Source organism: Cyclopterus lumpus, chromosome 4 (genome assembly GCF_009769545.1).
Source record: "Cyclopterus lumpus isolate fCycLum1 chromosome 4, fCycLum1.pri, whole genome shotgun sequence".
Classification (NCBI taxonomy): Eukaryota; Metazoa; Chordata; class Actinopteri; order Perciformes; family Cyclopteridae; genus Cyclopterus; species Cyclopterus lumpus.
In genome coordinates this window covers 25,866,372-25,882,660 of record NC_046969.1, presented here as the reverse complement: position 1 = coordinate 25,882,660, position 16,289 = coordinate 25,866,372, and the positions used below count along the sequence as shown (strand labels likewise).

General features: G+C 48.6%; 1 protein-coding gene across 2 annotated transcripts; it reads left to right on the top strand.

Annotated features, from left to right (window-relative positions):
• Nucleotides 1-779: 779 nt before the first annotated feature.
• Nucleotides 780-10,077, top strand: LOC117730067 (protein app1-like). Of its 2 annotated transcripts, XM_034531557.1 has the most exons (5): nucleotides 780-1,164; nucleotides 4,623-5,426; nucleotides 6,098-6,606; nucleotides 7,849-8,006; nucleotides 8,490-10,077. In XM_034531557.1, the coding sequence occupies exons 1-3, from the start codon at nucleotides 1,098-1,100 to the stop codon at nucleotides 6,520-6,522; spliced, it is 1,296 nt and encodes a 431-aa protein (XP_034387448.1). In that variant the 5' UTR covers nucleotides 780-1,097; the 3' UTR covers nucleotides 6,523-6,606; nucleotides 7,849-8,006; nucleotides 8,490-10,077. The 2 variants fall into 2 exon arrangements, with proteins under 2 accessions (XP_034387448.1, XP_034387449.1); XM_034531558.1 differs by lacking the exons at nucleotides 7,849-8,006; nucleotides 8,490-10,077 and having other exon boundaries at nucleotides 5,575-6,165.
• Nucleotides 10,078-16,289: the final 6,212 nt, after the last annotated feature.

Genomic DNA, 16,289 nt, shown 5'->3' with positions numbered 1-16,289 from the left:
GAAGTAGTGCAATAATCTATAGTTTCGACACTCTTTTCCAAAAAAAACCTCTTTCTCTTCTCAATGTTAAAATCAGCTATAGAGCAACACCGCCCCCACGTGGTCAAAGCAAGTCATCACACGACCTGCAGAAAGCAAGTCATGCAAAAACTAAAGTGAGGATGATACAGTTTAACCTTCCGGATCAAATCAAATACCTGAGAGAATATACTTCAACTTGGTTTTATTTACTAATTCATTTCTTCATATAGCATAAAGCCTGGAAACAGACGACATAAATGATTCACAGAAAATATAATTTTAATTTAACTCATTGCAGGTCCTTAGATTATACAAATATATAACACAGCCAACTCATGACTAATTTCTGATGCTTGTAAAATCATTCAAATATATTTGGTTATATATATGGTTTCCTTTGCAGACATCAAAAAGGCAGTCTAATGTGTTTTACAGATGAATATTCTATAATATATATATATATATATATATATATATATATATATATTATTTAGGATATATATAATATATAATTAAATTAAATTACTTTAAATTAAATTAAAGACACAAAACACCAGGTATAAATAAACAGCAGGGACAAATACAATAAAGGTGGTTAAAGCTACATAAACGTAAAAAAACCCAACATGAATAATAGTAATAATAATATTATTTACACATACAAATATATACATAGTTGTTTGTGTTCATGCGTTGTTTTGACGCGCATGCGCTTCTCTCACCGTGCGGGTAGGTGTCAGTCACCGCACACAGTCAGTGGGTCTCACTGACTATTTTGAACAGGGGAACACGTGGCAAAGAGAGAGAGAGAGAGAGAGAGAGAGAGAGAGAGGGCTGGGGGGGGCACACTCCTCCTTCAGTCCCTCCAGCCACGCACACACACTCAGAGCTGCCGTCCGCAGTGGGTTGTACAGTCAGAGCCTCCCTGGGATCTCCAAAGAGCCCTCTGAGTCTGGGACCGGACGGTGGACCCACGCGACGCTCGACCCCGGTTCTGTTCGCTTCCGGTTCTGTTCGCTCCCGGTTCTGTTCGCTTCCGGTTCTGTTCTGCTCCCGTGTTTACCGGCGGACCGGCGATGGAGACCAAGGTGTGGGTCTCCCTTTGTGCGCTGCTGCTGGTTCACTGTGGAGCCGCTGCTGACGGTAGGGAGGGCTGGTTTATCATTCATGCTTCTTTCGGTTTCGACATTAATTTATACTAGAAACACGCGCACACACGCACACACACACGCACACACACACACCTCACCTCACCTGCCTCCAGGCACCTGTGGTGTGTTTTTTGAGCAGAGATTTAAACTGATAGTCTGAAGTTTGTTACACCGTAAAGAAAAGCGTGTGTGTGTGTGTGTGTGTGTGTGCGTGTGTGTGTGTGTGCGCGTGTTTCTTTCAAACCCTCCTTGAGATCAAGTCACTCTGTCTCTCTTCACTTTGTTCACGGCCTGATTTAATTTCTTCTTCTTCTATTTGTTTTAACAGCCTCACACTTTATCTGTCACATCGCTGCCTCCTCCCCCTCTCCTCTTCCTCTCCTCTTCCTCCCCCTCTCTTCCCCCTCTCCTCTTCCTCTTCCTCTCCTCTTCCTCCCCCTCTCCTCTTCCTCTCCTCTTCCTCCCCCTCTCTTCCCCCTCTCCTCTTCCTCTTCCTCTCCTCTTCCCCCCCTCTCCTCTTCCTCCCTCTCTCCTCTTCCTCCTTCTGCTTGCATCACATGTGCACTCATCTGACACACTTACAACACACAACAACTCTTACCCACCTTCCTCTTTCTCTCCCCCCTATACCTGCCCCCCCCCCCCCCCCCCCCTCTCAAAAAGGGAGACCCTTGACGAGCAGGAGGAACATTTATTGGCTGCATTGAGATAAATGACACCACAGCTCATTGTGTTCTGGCTGCATGCTGATTGGCCTGACTGTGTGTGTGTGTGTGTGTGTGTGTGTGTGGTGTGTGTCACATCACAACATCACATCCTGTATTGTGTGTGCTCAGGATGTGATTTTTAAAAACAAGAACAACTCTAAATGCTCTCGTTTCTGTTGACGGCAACTTAAATGTTCAATTTCTGTCTGGAAAAATTTATTTTCCAGCAACAACAACAAAAACACGTTAAAAAGGAACAAATCTTTCTTCTTTTTTTGGTTTAACGTATCCGTCCGTCTCTATAACCAATAACTTACTTTTTATACTCTTCTAGAAGTTATGTAACTGCATTGTGTTCACTATGGTAGATACAAATAAATAATCTAACACGGGATATTCGTGAATATTTTCACAAGAGTGACTTGGAAAAAAAGCTGTCGATCTGTGGCAGAGAATAAAGAGCCTGATTTAAATCTATTGGAATAACCATGTCAGTTTATTAATATATTAATATATTTATTTATTAATATATTTATTTATTCATTACTCATGCAGGGGGACTTATGATCAAACATTATTTAATATTGTTTCATGGTTTTGGACTTCACTTAAAAAAAGGTGAGCGTCCTATCTGATGCAATAAAACATATTCTTTGAGCTTTAAGCACCATTTTGGATGATTATCGGATAATATCTCAAATTATTTTCGTGCTAATTTTTAATATCTTAACGTGAACACAGTCTTCATCACAATGCAGAAAAAAAAGAGAGAAATTATTATACACATAAATCAAAAAATTACCCCTTGCAATAAAATACATAATAAATTAGAATGTGAAAAGTTTTCATTGTCTCTTTTTGTTCAAGTTTCATAGTAATGATTCAACGGCTTTTTAGTCTTTAAGTCCTTAATCCGTGAAAAGTTCTTCCGGTTAGACGACTCCAAAATAAATAAAGTTCCTTCATGGAATACTTAATAAATGAGGTTCTTTCACGTGTGCTCATGCAGGTCCAAGTGCGGCTGCTTGTGTGACACAATGAATAATATCACTAACTCGCCCGCTGAGTGCACTGAATTAAAGGCTCAATGAGGCGTCTGAAATAAGTGCTTTTTATTACAATATATAACATCATTGCTTTCAGCACGCTGAGGAAAATGAAAGATGGGCATTACCTGTAAGTAAATAAAAAAAAAAAAAACACGTACAAAAAACAACCAAAAATGGCATTAAGGGTGAAATGCCAAATAGAAGAGGGTGTGAAACGATGCCTTCAGGTTCAAACACACACTCCGGTTCTTTTGGGACTTTACAGTAGCGGGAAGCTACTTCCTCGGGTACCTCCGGCGAGAGTGAGAGAGTGAGAGAGAGAGTGAGAGAGAGTGAGAGAGAGTGTGAGAGAGAGTGTGCAACAGTGCGAAACACTGCTTCTCTTTATAAATCTAGTCTACACACGCACACACACTTGCACACAGACACTTGCACACACGCACACACACATGCACACACACACACACACACCCACACACACACTCCAGCATTTTGACCTGCGCGGCTCTAATGGAGCTCAACTGAGGGAACAAGGCCAGTATTCTGCAGCCGGGCAGCGCCTTCGTCTATTTATGTCTGTTTTTGTATCAGTTAAGAGTTCAAACGGGACTCTCTCTCTCTCTCCCTCTCTCTCCCCCTCTCTCTCCCCCTCTCTCTCTCTTCTCTCCCCCTCTCTCTCTCTTCTCTCCCCCTCTCTCTCTCTTCTCTCCCCCTCTCTCTCTCTCTCTCTCTCCCTCTGTGTGGGCTGATGAGCTGAGTGAGTGATTGTGGAGGTAATGAAAGGCATCATGGCCGTGTGTTAGTGAGCGGTAATGACATCACGTTACAGCAGTGCTCTGGTTTTCATCAACATGGAGGAGGAGGGGGGGGGGGGGGGGGGGGGGGGGGAGATGGGAGCTGAAGGTCTTCCTTTAGAACGACATCAGCTGGCCTCTGCGGTGTGTTCAAGTGCACCTTTCAGTGCGGCCTTCGTCGTCACATCTGGAGTGAGAGGAAACGAGTGTGTTTGCCACACAGCTCGTGGATAAAAGAAAAAACACTCGGGGGGGGTCGGGCCCCCGAAAGGGTCTCATGGGGCCCGACACACCGGACCGGACTCGGCGAGCGGTCCAGTTTGTCGCCTATGTTTCACGTATTTATCAGAACAATGGCGTCTGATGGTTTCTCCCCTTTCTTCCAGTGACCAACACAGACTACTGCCGCCTGCTGGTAGGGAGAGGTACTCCCCTTCTCGCAGGCGCGGAACGTACCTGCTAGTCGGCCGCTGGCTCTCGTCTTTGCGTTGTGTTCGAGTGCAACTTTTTTTTTGGGGGGGGGGGGGGGGGGGGCCGTGAGGTTGCCTTCGTCAGGAGGAGCTTCACTTTTAAAAAATAATCCAAAATGGCCGCATCTTTTAGCTCCTGATGAAATGAAGTGTTGACTTCCTGTCCGGGAGCTGCTCACTGATCGATAGAAGACTGACGTGAGCGTAAAGGAGCTTTAAATAAAACATGGATAAACAATACATGTGGATACATTCTCCTGTGTGTGTGTGTGCGTGTGTGCGTGTGTGTGTGTGTGCGTGTGTGCGTGTGTGTGTGTGTGTGTGTGCATTGCATGTTTATCTTGGAATAACGAGCCAATAAGCCGTTAATGACTCTGAGGAGATGAGACCAGAGGGCCATGATTAATCGAAATGTGACTCTCCTCAACAGATGCCTCCTCCGCTTCCGAAAGCGCGGCCCCCCCAGAGGCCCCCTTCGCCCCGGAGGCCACCGTGACTCCAGAGGCCCCCGAGACTCCACAGGCCCCCGTGGCCCCCGATGTTCCAGAGGCCCCCGTCGCCCCCGAGACTCCCGATGTTCCAGAGGCCCACGTCGCCCCCGATGTTCCAGAGGCCCCCGTGACCCCCGAGACTCCCGATGTTCCAGAGGCCCCCGTCGCCCCCGAGACTCCCGATGTTCCAGAGGCCCACGTCGCCCCCGATGTTCCAGAGGCCCCCGTGACCCCCGAGACTCCCGATGTTCCAGAGGCCCACGTCGCCCCCGATGTTCCAGAGGCCCCCGTGGCCCCCGAGACTCCCGATGTTCCAGAGGCCCCCGTGGCCCCCGAGACTCCCGATGTTCCAGAGGCCCCCGTTGCCCCCGATGTTCCAGAGGCCCCCGTGGCCCCCGAGACTCCCGATGTTCCAGAGGCCCCCGTGGCCCCCGAGACTCCCGATGTTCCAGAGGCCCCCGTGGCCCCCGAGACTCCCGATGTTCCAGAGGCCCCCGTGGCCCCCGATGTTCCAGAGGCCCCCGTGGCCCCCGAGACTCCCGATGTTCCAGAGGCCCCCGTGGCCCCCGAGACTCCAGAGGCCCCCGAGGCCGGGTCCAGCCCGGAGCCCATCGTTCACGATGCTGCGTCGCCGCCACAGAGCGGCGCCGACGCAAATACGAATACGAGCGGCAACGCAGCGGCTGAAGGAGAAACCGCCCCCGAGGCCCCCGAGGACCCCGAGGACCCCGAGCTAAAGACAGGTACCCGTGCAACAGCCTGTTTCTAAATGCGGGTTTGGCAAACAAAAAGGTCTGTTTTTTGTTTTTTTTCCGGGACGTGAGGCCGCCAAGTGGCTCCAAGTTGAGGAGCTATATTTAAAGTTCTTATCTCCGTTTTTTTTTCTTCCAGGTCCAGAAGCCACAGAGCAAACGTGTCGACCCACTTTAACAAATAAAGAACTTTCCTCCGGTTATTTTCTTTAATAACCGGAGGAAAGAGAGAACGTCTCGGAGGAAAGCTCAGAGGTGGTGAAAGAGGAGAGAAGTGATTAAATGCTGTGTGACTTCTCACGAGGGGGTGAGAGAGGTAGAAGTGTAACCCCGCCCCCCCCCCCCCCCCCTCACAAACACACTCTGGTTCACACGTTTCGCTCACTAACATATTCACAGGCCAGACGCCTCCGTTCATCTCGTGCTGAACTCTGAAACTCAAACTTTTGAGTCGAATTGACGTCGGTTCCACTTTTTCTTAGTTACTCCGATTTCTCGGGGAAATTGACCCGATTTGAATTTGTGTGCTCAAAGGTCAAAGGTCAAAGTGGCCTCGAATAACACGTTAACAAGTCACATATGCCAATTATAATTGTTTTTTTTAAAGAAATGTCTAAAAAATGGAGTGGAAAAACAATCACGTTCTCTTTCTCTTTGTGCAGATACGAGCGTTGTCTCTCCGACGGAGGCTGCCGATGAGCACAAGACATCCCCGCCTTTAAATCCACCTTCCCCGGCCTCTCACCCCCCCCCCCCACCACCACCACCACCACCACCACCACCCCCACCAACATCACCTCCACCGCTAACACCGCCACCACCAGCCCCGCCCACACAACTCACACCACCGCTATGGGGACGCCGACCACCACGGCGCCAACCGAAAGCACCCACCCGCTGCTCCCTGACCCCGTTACACCGTCGGACGAGCCCACTCTCAACACGACCCCCTCAACCCCCGCGGTCCAAACAGCTGAGCCGCCGCCGCCGCCGCCGTCCGAAACCACCGCCGCCGCCGCCCGTTCGACGTCCGGCGCCGGCTCCTCTCCGCCCGGGACCACCGAGGCCCAGCCGGGGCACACCGTGAGCCCGCGGAGCAGCCCCCCCGCCTCCTCCGCCCAGGCCGGGCCTCGCGCCGACAACCCGTCCCAGCTCAACGTCGGGGACGACCGTAAGTGCCGCGGCGTCTTTCTGCGTCGGTGTCGTCTGGTTGTGGGCGGAGCCAGGACGTAGACGGGGGCTGAACAAACAAAGGCCACGCTGTGTCTCTGTTTTCCAGCACATGCCCCCCTTAAAGCCCCCCCTTAAAGCCCCCCTAGGCGTCCACATCTTCACTGTCACCACCAAGCACTCCACAAGTATGGCTCTGTTTGGGGAAAGACAGCAGCAGTCATGGGACTGGAGGCCGTCCACAACGCTCCGTTTCCTCTCCTCTTTTTTCTTCTTTTCGGTCTTCGCCTCGAGAGTTTTTTTGTTTTTTTTACCACGATGTCGTCACAAAAGGGAGGAAAACCCTCCTCATTTCTCAACCCGGCCGACTTTGGACGCAGTTCAAATACAGAGTTTCTCTCTCGCTCGCCGTGGTTTTCATTCGGCCGCCGCGCTTGGCGCCTTCGCGTCTTTCCATTAGCCGGATGGAATGGTGGGGGTGCGGGGGGGGGAGAGAGAGAGAAGAGACAGAGAGAGAGACAGAGAGAGAGAGAGAGGGAGAGAGAGACAGAGAGAGAGAGAGAGAGACAGAGGGAGAGAGAGCAAGAGAGAGAAAGAGAGAGAGACAGAGACAGAAGAGAGACAGAGAGAGAGAGAGAGGGAGAGAGAGACAGACAGAGGGAGAGAGAGCAAGAGAGAGAAAGAGAGAGAGACAGAGACAGAAAGAGAGACAGAGAGAGAGAGAGTCTTCGCCGCTCTGTGGTTGTTGTTACTTTTCAACCAGAAGGAGATTTTTAAAAAAAAAAAAAAAAAAAAAGCTAAGTTTAAAAAATAGTCTTCCAGGAATATGCTGGCACACACACACACACACACACACACACACACACACACACAACACACACACACACACACACACACACACACACACACACACACACACACACACACACACACACACACACACACACACACACACACACACACACACACTCTCTTCCTGCACATAAATATACAAACGCAGCATAAAGAGGTCCAAGAGCGACGGTGTGAGATTAAACAGCAGCCGGACTGAGACACGCGGTCTATAAACTTCACTCTTGCGTCTTCAAGGAAAGCTTAACGTCCCCGTGTTTGACACTCGTGTCCCGAACCCTCGACGCGTCTATATTTAGACTCGCAGCTTTAAACAAACCCCCCCCCCCCCGTGGAGTCGAGTCTTCCTTCGAGTCTCACGTCTGTGCTTTGTCTTCCTCCTGTTTTGCAGCGACGATGGTCCACGACCCCCCCACGTTGGACCCCCTGCTGGCCGGCCTGGTGTCGGCCTTCATCATCACCGCGGTCATCGTCACTCTGCTCCTCTTCCTCAAACTGCGGCGGAGAGACAACCGGCCGGAGTTCCGCCGGCTGCAGGACCTCCCCATGGTGAGCGTGTGGAGCGATGCATCCTGGGAGAGGGGGGGGGGAGAGGGGTGCCGTACAGATTGAGCTATACAAAATTACATTTTCATTAAAATGTAATTGACATCCAGGGAAACGCTGTCGCTGCAGCTTTCTCCAGAGAAAATTCAGTCAGTCAGTCAGATATTGTTGAGCACAGATATATATATATATATATATATATATATATATATATATATATATATATATATATATATATTATATATATATATATATATATATATATATACATACGAGAGCTTCAGTAAACTCATACCGCCATCTATCTATCGTACTTTAAAACATCCAAACTCTCCCTACAAATCAGTATATATATGATTAATTAACCATCAATTACAACGTATAAACCTTTTGAAAGAGGGCGAACGCTTCACCACATGTTCAACCATGTCATATAATATATTTAGTGTATAATTAGTCGTGTTATTACATTTTCTACGTGTGCAGGACGACATGATGGAGGACACGCCCTTGTCCATGTACAGCTACTGACGGCCCTCCCCCCCCCCCCTTGAACCGTTGAACAGCCTTTTCCTTCCTTAAAACCTGTACCCGGCACGGAGGATCCTGGGTAGGCGAGACCTGATCCAGATCCCCCGACATGTGGGAAGAGACACGATCGAAGCTGCGATGGACAATGAAGACGTCGCCCCCTCCCCCCCCCCCTCCCCCCTCCCTGTCAGGGTCGCTTTGAGCAAAAGAAACGTCTATTTCGGTGCCTGTAATTACAAAAGAAAAAGCCCCGCCGCCTCTGTTGAATACCGCGTGCTTCATATTCTTCAGCCCATCTTTTTGGGGTAGTTGGAGTATAATAATAATATATGTTGTTGGAAAAAAAAAAAGAAAAGAAAAAGCAGGTAAGGCAGCCTCCGTCGCTCACACCTGGACGCCCGGATTCAGTGTTAAGAAATATAATTAAGAACAAGAATAATTATAGTGTAAGAAAGAGGAAAAAAAAGAAGTTGCACTTTACTTTTTTTCAGGAGTGGAAAAAATTTGAGAGATTTACAAAAAAAGAAAAAGTGTGTGTGTGTGTGTGTGTGTGTGTGTGTGTGTGTGTGTGTGTGTGTGTGTGTGTGTGTGTGTGTGGTGTGTGTGTGTGTGTGTGTGTGTGTGTGTGTGTGTGTGTGTGTGTGTGTGGCAGGGGATATTTCAATATTTTCCCATTTTTGTTTTGAAGGTCCTGCTGGCTTTTGGCCTGATTTGATATGTGTGTGCAGTGTGTGTGTGTGTGTGCGCGCAGTGTGTGTGCCCAGTGTGTGTGTGTGTGTGCGCGCATTGTGTGTGCGCAGTGTGTGTGTGTTTCTTTCCTGGAGTCTTGTCCAATGAAAGAGTGCCTTACAGTGTTGGAACAGCTCTTCATTGCAAACTGTATTCATATTCAAACCAACTAACTTCCAGCTTTCCCAGTCATTCCCAGCGCTGCCACTATATCACACCTCTCTCTCTCTCTCTCTCTCTCTCTCTCTCTCCTGTGAACACTCTTGGCCTCGAGCGTGTTCACTCCCTCACTCCCTCACTCCCTCACTCCCTCACGCACTGACAGTTGCAGCCTCTCCACGCACCGTGCTGGCCGATACTACTGATGATCGCACCGCGCGCAGACAGCTCGTCATCTTCGCTGCTGCTTCGGCGTTCGAATGGGAAAAGTTACACCGATTTAGAATATAATGTTACAGGCCGACAGGACGACCCCCGTCCAGCTAATACTTGTGTTTACTGTTTAATCTCTGTGCCATGAATGAGTACAGATGGGTGACCGGTTGAAGTGGGGAAAGAAAGAATCCACATAGAAATGTCTTGTTGAGGGTCCGAGAGAGAGCTTCCCTGGTTAGTCTCTACTGGAGGAACGGGGGAGTCACCCCACTTTGTGTCACCCGTCTGTACGGCCAGTTCTAAATTATACACTTGACATTTCTGCGATTAAGTGTTTAAAAATAACGGTCTGTAAGTATTCCCGAATGCATAACGAGGCTTTTTGCAGCTGGATTATGGACTGTTGGGTGTTTTATGATTAAAAGGTATTTTGAAATCATCCTCAGGTCTCAATTATTATAGTTATTTTCTTTTAATAATGGCAAAATACACACAACAAATGTGACAATATGATGACACGACTGTATACCTCACAAAAGAAATAAGATACAAAATGAATCCAGTAATTAGTTTGACAGTAACGACACATTTATATAAACTGTTGTGCTACTTTGTAGCAATTTTAATTTTTTTCCAAAAGAAATTTGGCTTTGCAACATATTTCTTTTTTTGGGAAAAACACGATAATTATATTAATTATCTCCGGACAATTTTCCCAACAACACAATGTTTAAAAAAATGTGTGTTATTATAATAGATCGCTCGTTATGAACCGCACCAACAAACTAAAAGACCAGCTCCTCTTTTTATCTTTTACACAGACGGAGACAAAACATCATTTTCAGCGACTGTACAACACACTTGGCAGAATGCAATTAAAACAGGCAGTGGAAGGGTCCTATTCATCATCAACAACAACAACAACAACAAATGAGCCTTTTCTCCATCAGAGACAAGGCGAGCGTTTGTGGACGCGTACGGCCACGGACCGCTCGGTGCCGCCCTCCTCCACTGCTCACTATGGACCAGTGAGACACTCATTAGATGAACTGTGTGTGTGTGTGTGTGTGTGTGTGTGTGTGTGTGTGTGTGTGTGTGGGGGGGGGGGGGGGGGGGGGTATTAACAGCCTGACATTAAGCCAGTGTGGGCTTAATGTGTGACTCATGTCAGACATGAACGCATAAAAGGGACTCTTAACTGAGCTGTGTGTGTATATATATATATATAATATATATATATATATATAATATATATATATATATTGTTGTAAGCCATATATATATATAATATATATATATGTGTGTGTGTGTGTGTATAGAGGTGAGGAGAAAACTCCAAACCCACTGACAATAAGACAACTGCTAAGCCAAGTAGCTGGTCTGTATGACCCAATAGGCCTCGTCACACCTGCCAAACGGGTGCAATTCTTGTCAGGAAGGCATTTCAGGAAGCTGGAGGCAAAGCTCTGACCAAAGTTGAGGGAGGAAGCCATCCTGCTGTTTGAGGAATACACCCGCCTTAGCCAAATCACCTTCCACAGAAGCCTCACACCAGTTGATTGGTTTGGAAAGCCTTGGGGAGTAACATTCTCTGATGGAAGTGACAAGAGCTATGGAGCGGTGGTGTACTTCAGATGGGAAACCCGGCAAGGCATCCAAGTCAGACTCGCGGCGTCCAAGGCAAAGCTCACATCACTGGACCAAAAAGGAGAACCAGTGAAAGCTGAAACCTGTGGCGCAGTCTTTGCAGCACGGCTCAGGAAATGATCCAGAGATTCAAAAATTCACTTCTGTCGAAGACTGGTGGTGGATCCCAGGAGATCTGAACATTGCTGACCTTGTAACAAGAGGTGCAAGACCAGAAGACCTCAAAGAGGATTCTGTGTGGCAGAATGGACCAGGATTTCTGAAGATCCCGGTGGTAGAGTGGCCAACAAAGTCAGCCAAAGAGGTGGCTGCACTTGCCAAAGAGGCCATAGACCGGCTCCAAAGAAAGTCTTTCACAGCAGCACTGACCAGAGCACAGGGGAAAAAACAAAGTGAGGTCTCATCTGCCACCGAGATGCCTCCAAAGTCTCCAATTTTAATTCAGGCGAGGAGCGACCAGGAAGATGCTCAGGAAGGTGGCCCTGATGGACAAGGGCCCAAGATCCAATCCCAGAGAGCACCAGCTGGTTCTGCAATGGGGGGAATCCTCGACATCAGAAAGTTCAGCAATTTGACCAAGCTGGCCAGAGTCATTGCCTGGGTATGGAGAGCTGTGAAGAAGTGGAAAGCATTACTGGCAAGGACCTCAATCTCCTGTAAGCCAAAGTGGGAGGGAATTCCTTCAGCACAGAGGTAGCGACACGTGCTAAGGAAGCCGTACTTACCATTGCAGAGTATGAAGATGCACTCCGGGATCTGTTCCTTGCGGCTCAAGAAGGTGTAACCTTTCCAGAGACCACACTGAGCAGACTTGTACAAGGAGGAAGACACTGGACTTTTGCTCTGTGGAGGAAGATTCCAAATCTTTAATGAGGACGAAACGGCAGTACCAATTGTACCATTATGATGCATGGGAATCCACTCTCCTCGCTAAAGAAGCCCACAATGTGTCACGGGAAACAGGGTTAGGACCCAAGAGCAGACCACAGGAGACAGGATAGGGATAAGGAACTTTATTCCGTAAGGTTGGCACAGCTAATCACGGTGTGAGTCCCGAGGCACAACACCGGAGGCAGGCAGAAGAGAGCAGGTTACTCTGCGAACAAGGAGAGAGAGAGTTACCGAGCGTAACGAGCCAGTGGACAATCTCATGGAGCGGCAGTGGGAACTACCGGGCAGAAGACGTAACAGACTGACAACCCAGGCCTGCACGACCAGGGTTGATATGGAGCCGGTGATGATCCAAACGGGAACAGCTGTGCACCACTCGGGGGAGTGGCCACGGGCAGCGTCTGGAGGTACCCCCACACAACGAGCACATGGCAAAAAACACAAACAGGGGATGACAGACACATGAGGTAAGGAGGACTTGGGAGAACAGAGGTAAACACACACTGGGTCAGACAGGGATCCTGACACAATGCGAACCATGAAGAGATAGCAGGCACACTACTCCGGATGCGAAGCAGAGCCTGGGTGATAAAGGGCCGGAGGCTGGCTCAGAAGATTGTTGACAGCTGTGTGACAAGCAGAAAAAGCTCGGGCAAGGAAATGCCAGCAGATAATGAGTGACCTACCATTGGAGCGGATAACACCAGCCAAGCCATTTGAGTACACAACGGGGACTTATTTGGACCTTATGAAGTCAAGGATGAGGTGAGAAAGAAGGTCAAGCACAGATGTTGTCAGTGACCAGTCAACTGAAGGCTTCCTATTGGCACACCAGAGATTCACAGCACTGAGAGGGCATCCGAAGAAACTGTGGTCAGACCCGGGCAAAAACTTTGTAGGAGCCAGACCGGCCCTCAAACAACTCTACCACTTCTGGGCCAATTGGAAAAATCCGAGCTTGAGAATGAAGCCTCAAAGCATAGAACAGAATGGAGTTGGAAATTCACACCAGCAGACTCGCCTCGCCGGAATGGAGCTGCGGAAGCAGCTGTTCGTGCTGTGAAGCGGGCCTTACGAAACCTGGAGGAGAAGGAGTTTTCACATGGAGTGAGTTTCAAACATTCTTGTTCATGGCTGCCAATCTTGCCAATGAAAGACCCATTGATGCCAGGGTGCAGAGCCGGGAAGACTGCATAGACTACATCAGCCCAAATTCCCTCCTGCTTGGACGGACTGGACCCAGAGGAGATCCTGGAAGCTTTGACTTTAAAAGCTACCCCTACAAAAGATTGAGCGCTATCCAAACAGATAGATTCTGGAGGAAATGGAGTCAATTAGCTGGGCCCAACCCATTTGGACAAGAGAGAAACGTACTTTCAGATCTTCTGTATGTTTGCACAAATGGAAGAAGTGACAATAAAGCTAACTTGAACTTTGAACTTTGTGAAGAGCAAGTGGCACACAATGCAAAGGAATGTGGCAGTTGGAGATGTTGTCTGGCTGGCAGACCAAAATGCCCTGAGGGGTCAATATAGGCTCGCCAGAGTGACCAATGTCAACGCTGACAAGAAGGGCATCGTCAGAGATGTGCATATATATAATATATAATATATATATATATAGACCTGGCAGTGGAGGAAGGGGGGTGGTGGTGCCGGGGCTAATGGCTAATTTGTTCACTTCGGCTTCATTACCAGGAATCAACCCCCCCCCCCCCCCCCCCCCCCCCCCCCCCCCCCCCCCCCCCCCCCCACCCCCCCCCCCCCCCCCCCCCCCCCCCCCCCCCCCCCCCCCCCCCCCCCCCCCCCCCCCCCCCCCCCCCCCCCCCCCCCCCCCCCCCCCCCCCCCCCCCCCCCCCCCCCCCCCCCCCCCCCCCCCCCCCCCCCCCCCCCCCCCCCCCCCCAACCCCCATCCATACCAAATTCCCATTACCAAACATCTGACCACCAGAACTGTGACGATTCACACGCAACGTATCGCTGCACATCAGATCATCACGAGGCGAGATCACTGGATTCATTCAGAGAGAGAGAGGGCAAAGTCTGGATGAATAAATACAACTAAATGTGCCTCAATTACATTCATTTATATTCACATTTATGTATTTACATATATTTATATATTTTACATTCAAAGTTGTATATATTTACATATATTATTTCTATTACATTTATTTATATTACAGGTGCCTCAATCGGTTACTTAGTTCTATTGTGTGACTTGGTGAGTTCAAACGATCCCTTTGTGAAACTCAAATGACTAAAAACAAACATTAATCTAAATGAGGATAAAATTAAGTTAAATAAGTAAATTACACGTCTCATATTCACGGACTACTTTATGGCCTTTTTACACCCGGTGAAGAAACCATTTAATTGGAATGTTCTGTAAAACAATTTCATTTGTCTGCTAAATCTTTCCTCAAATGTAGATTTCTTAGGAGCTTTCGCATTTAAAAACGAATTGGCCGTCTTGGTAAGCCGTGTGTGTGTGTGTGTGTGTGTGTGTGCGTGCACGTACATGCACTCATTCAGAGTTGTCTGCACGTAGTTTTTGACGTTAAACTCCATTTACTTCAACTCATCCAGACTTTTCTCAGTTTTTTTGGATCCCCCCCCGTTGACCCGTGAGAGATTAACGTTTTCTTCAGTAATTAATGTACCGATGGTCATCTTGTGGGCGGGGCCTAGTCCTTTACCACCGTGGTAGTTATGGCCAGAGATGAAAGTCCTGCAGAACCTAAAACCGTAAAAAAAACAATCTGGAACACATGAACGCGGTTATTTTTAAAAACCCTTGCGCCTTGAAGACCGAACCTTGTGGTTCAGCGGACCAATCACAGCGCTGCACTCGTGGGCAGGGCCCCGTCATTTATTTTCGGTGGCTCGAAACGTGGGTGCAGAGGGGGCGTGGCAAATGATTGAAAAAAAAAAAAAAAAAAAAGGTTCAATCAGTCGAAGTTACACTTGAGAGAGAGAAAATAAAAATAAATGTTAAAAAGCAGTGCGGGCGCGAAGCTACGTGGAAACCAGGTTCAGATGGAGGAGCTCCCACAAAAGAGCTTTGAGGAACGGCTGCCTCTCTGCTCGGTTTGCATCCGACCAGTCTGAGCATGTGGAGACGGCTATTATTTAAAGAAAAAAAGAGGATTTGCGGGTTACCGCGGCCCCTCGAGCCTCGAGCAGACTGCGCTCACATCGAGGGCTCGACCACGCCGACGACTCTCTTTTCCTTTCGGCGGCGGTGGGAGATCGGGGGCGTGTCGCACTTTATAAAACAAAACAAAAAAACAGAGCTATTGAAAATTTGTAAAAGAAATTAAACCCCGTTTGGTCTCGCACCTGTGCGATCTGTCCTGGGTCCACAGGCCCTTCTGGTTTTCTCATGAATAACCGTTTTAAAAATAGCAGCTGAGAGTTCCCCTCAACAACAAAAGAAAGTTCCCCCAATGGCGGAAACCCAGGTCTGTCTAAAGGTAGAGCTCGGATGTACCAGCGTGGGTAATTTCCTGCTGTGGACGGGGGGAGGAGGGGGTATTCACGGCGTCCCGTGGCGTTGACGAGCGCGTCCTCTATTTCTAGGTTTCTTAAAAACACGTTTCTGTGCTCCCTCTACTGTAGTAATACACAACCCCCGCTTCTGTGTACTGTCCCTTTAAGAAACGGTAACGAGGCTAAGCAGGGTGACTTAATTACTTGTTTGTGCCTCGGTTGCCATGCAAAAGTCTGCGGTTCGCCCTCCTTGGTTTCCTTTCTATCTCTCGCGAGACCGCAAAAGGAAATAAGCCGCATGCTTGTTTATGTCATCCTGACTCGTTTCTATTTTTAGAGTTTTGCTTTTCACAATAAAAAACAACGACGCTCAGGTAAGAAGCCTGAGGAAATGTACTCATGTCCAAAAGTCCAAAACAGTCGCCTTCAGAGGTCATCGAGACTTAGGTCGGATCCTAGATCCGGGTTCACGTCTTCATCAAGGAGATCGTCGTCGTCATCGTCATCGTCGCCCTCCTCCAGGTCTGATCCAGGACCAGCGAAGTCGCTCCGTCTGGACTGAACGCTCAGACGCACTCGAGGCTTCTGATGAGGAGCTGGCAGAGATGAAGAGCAGAGAGGG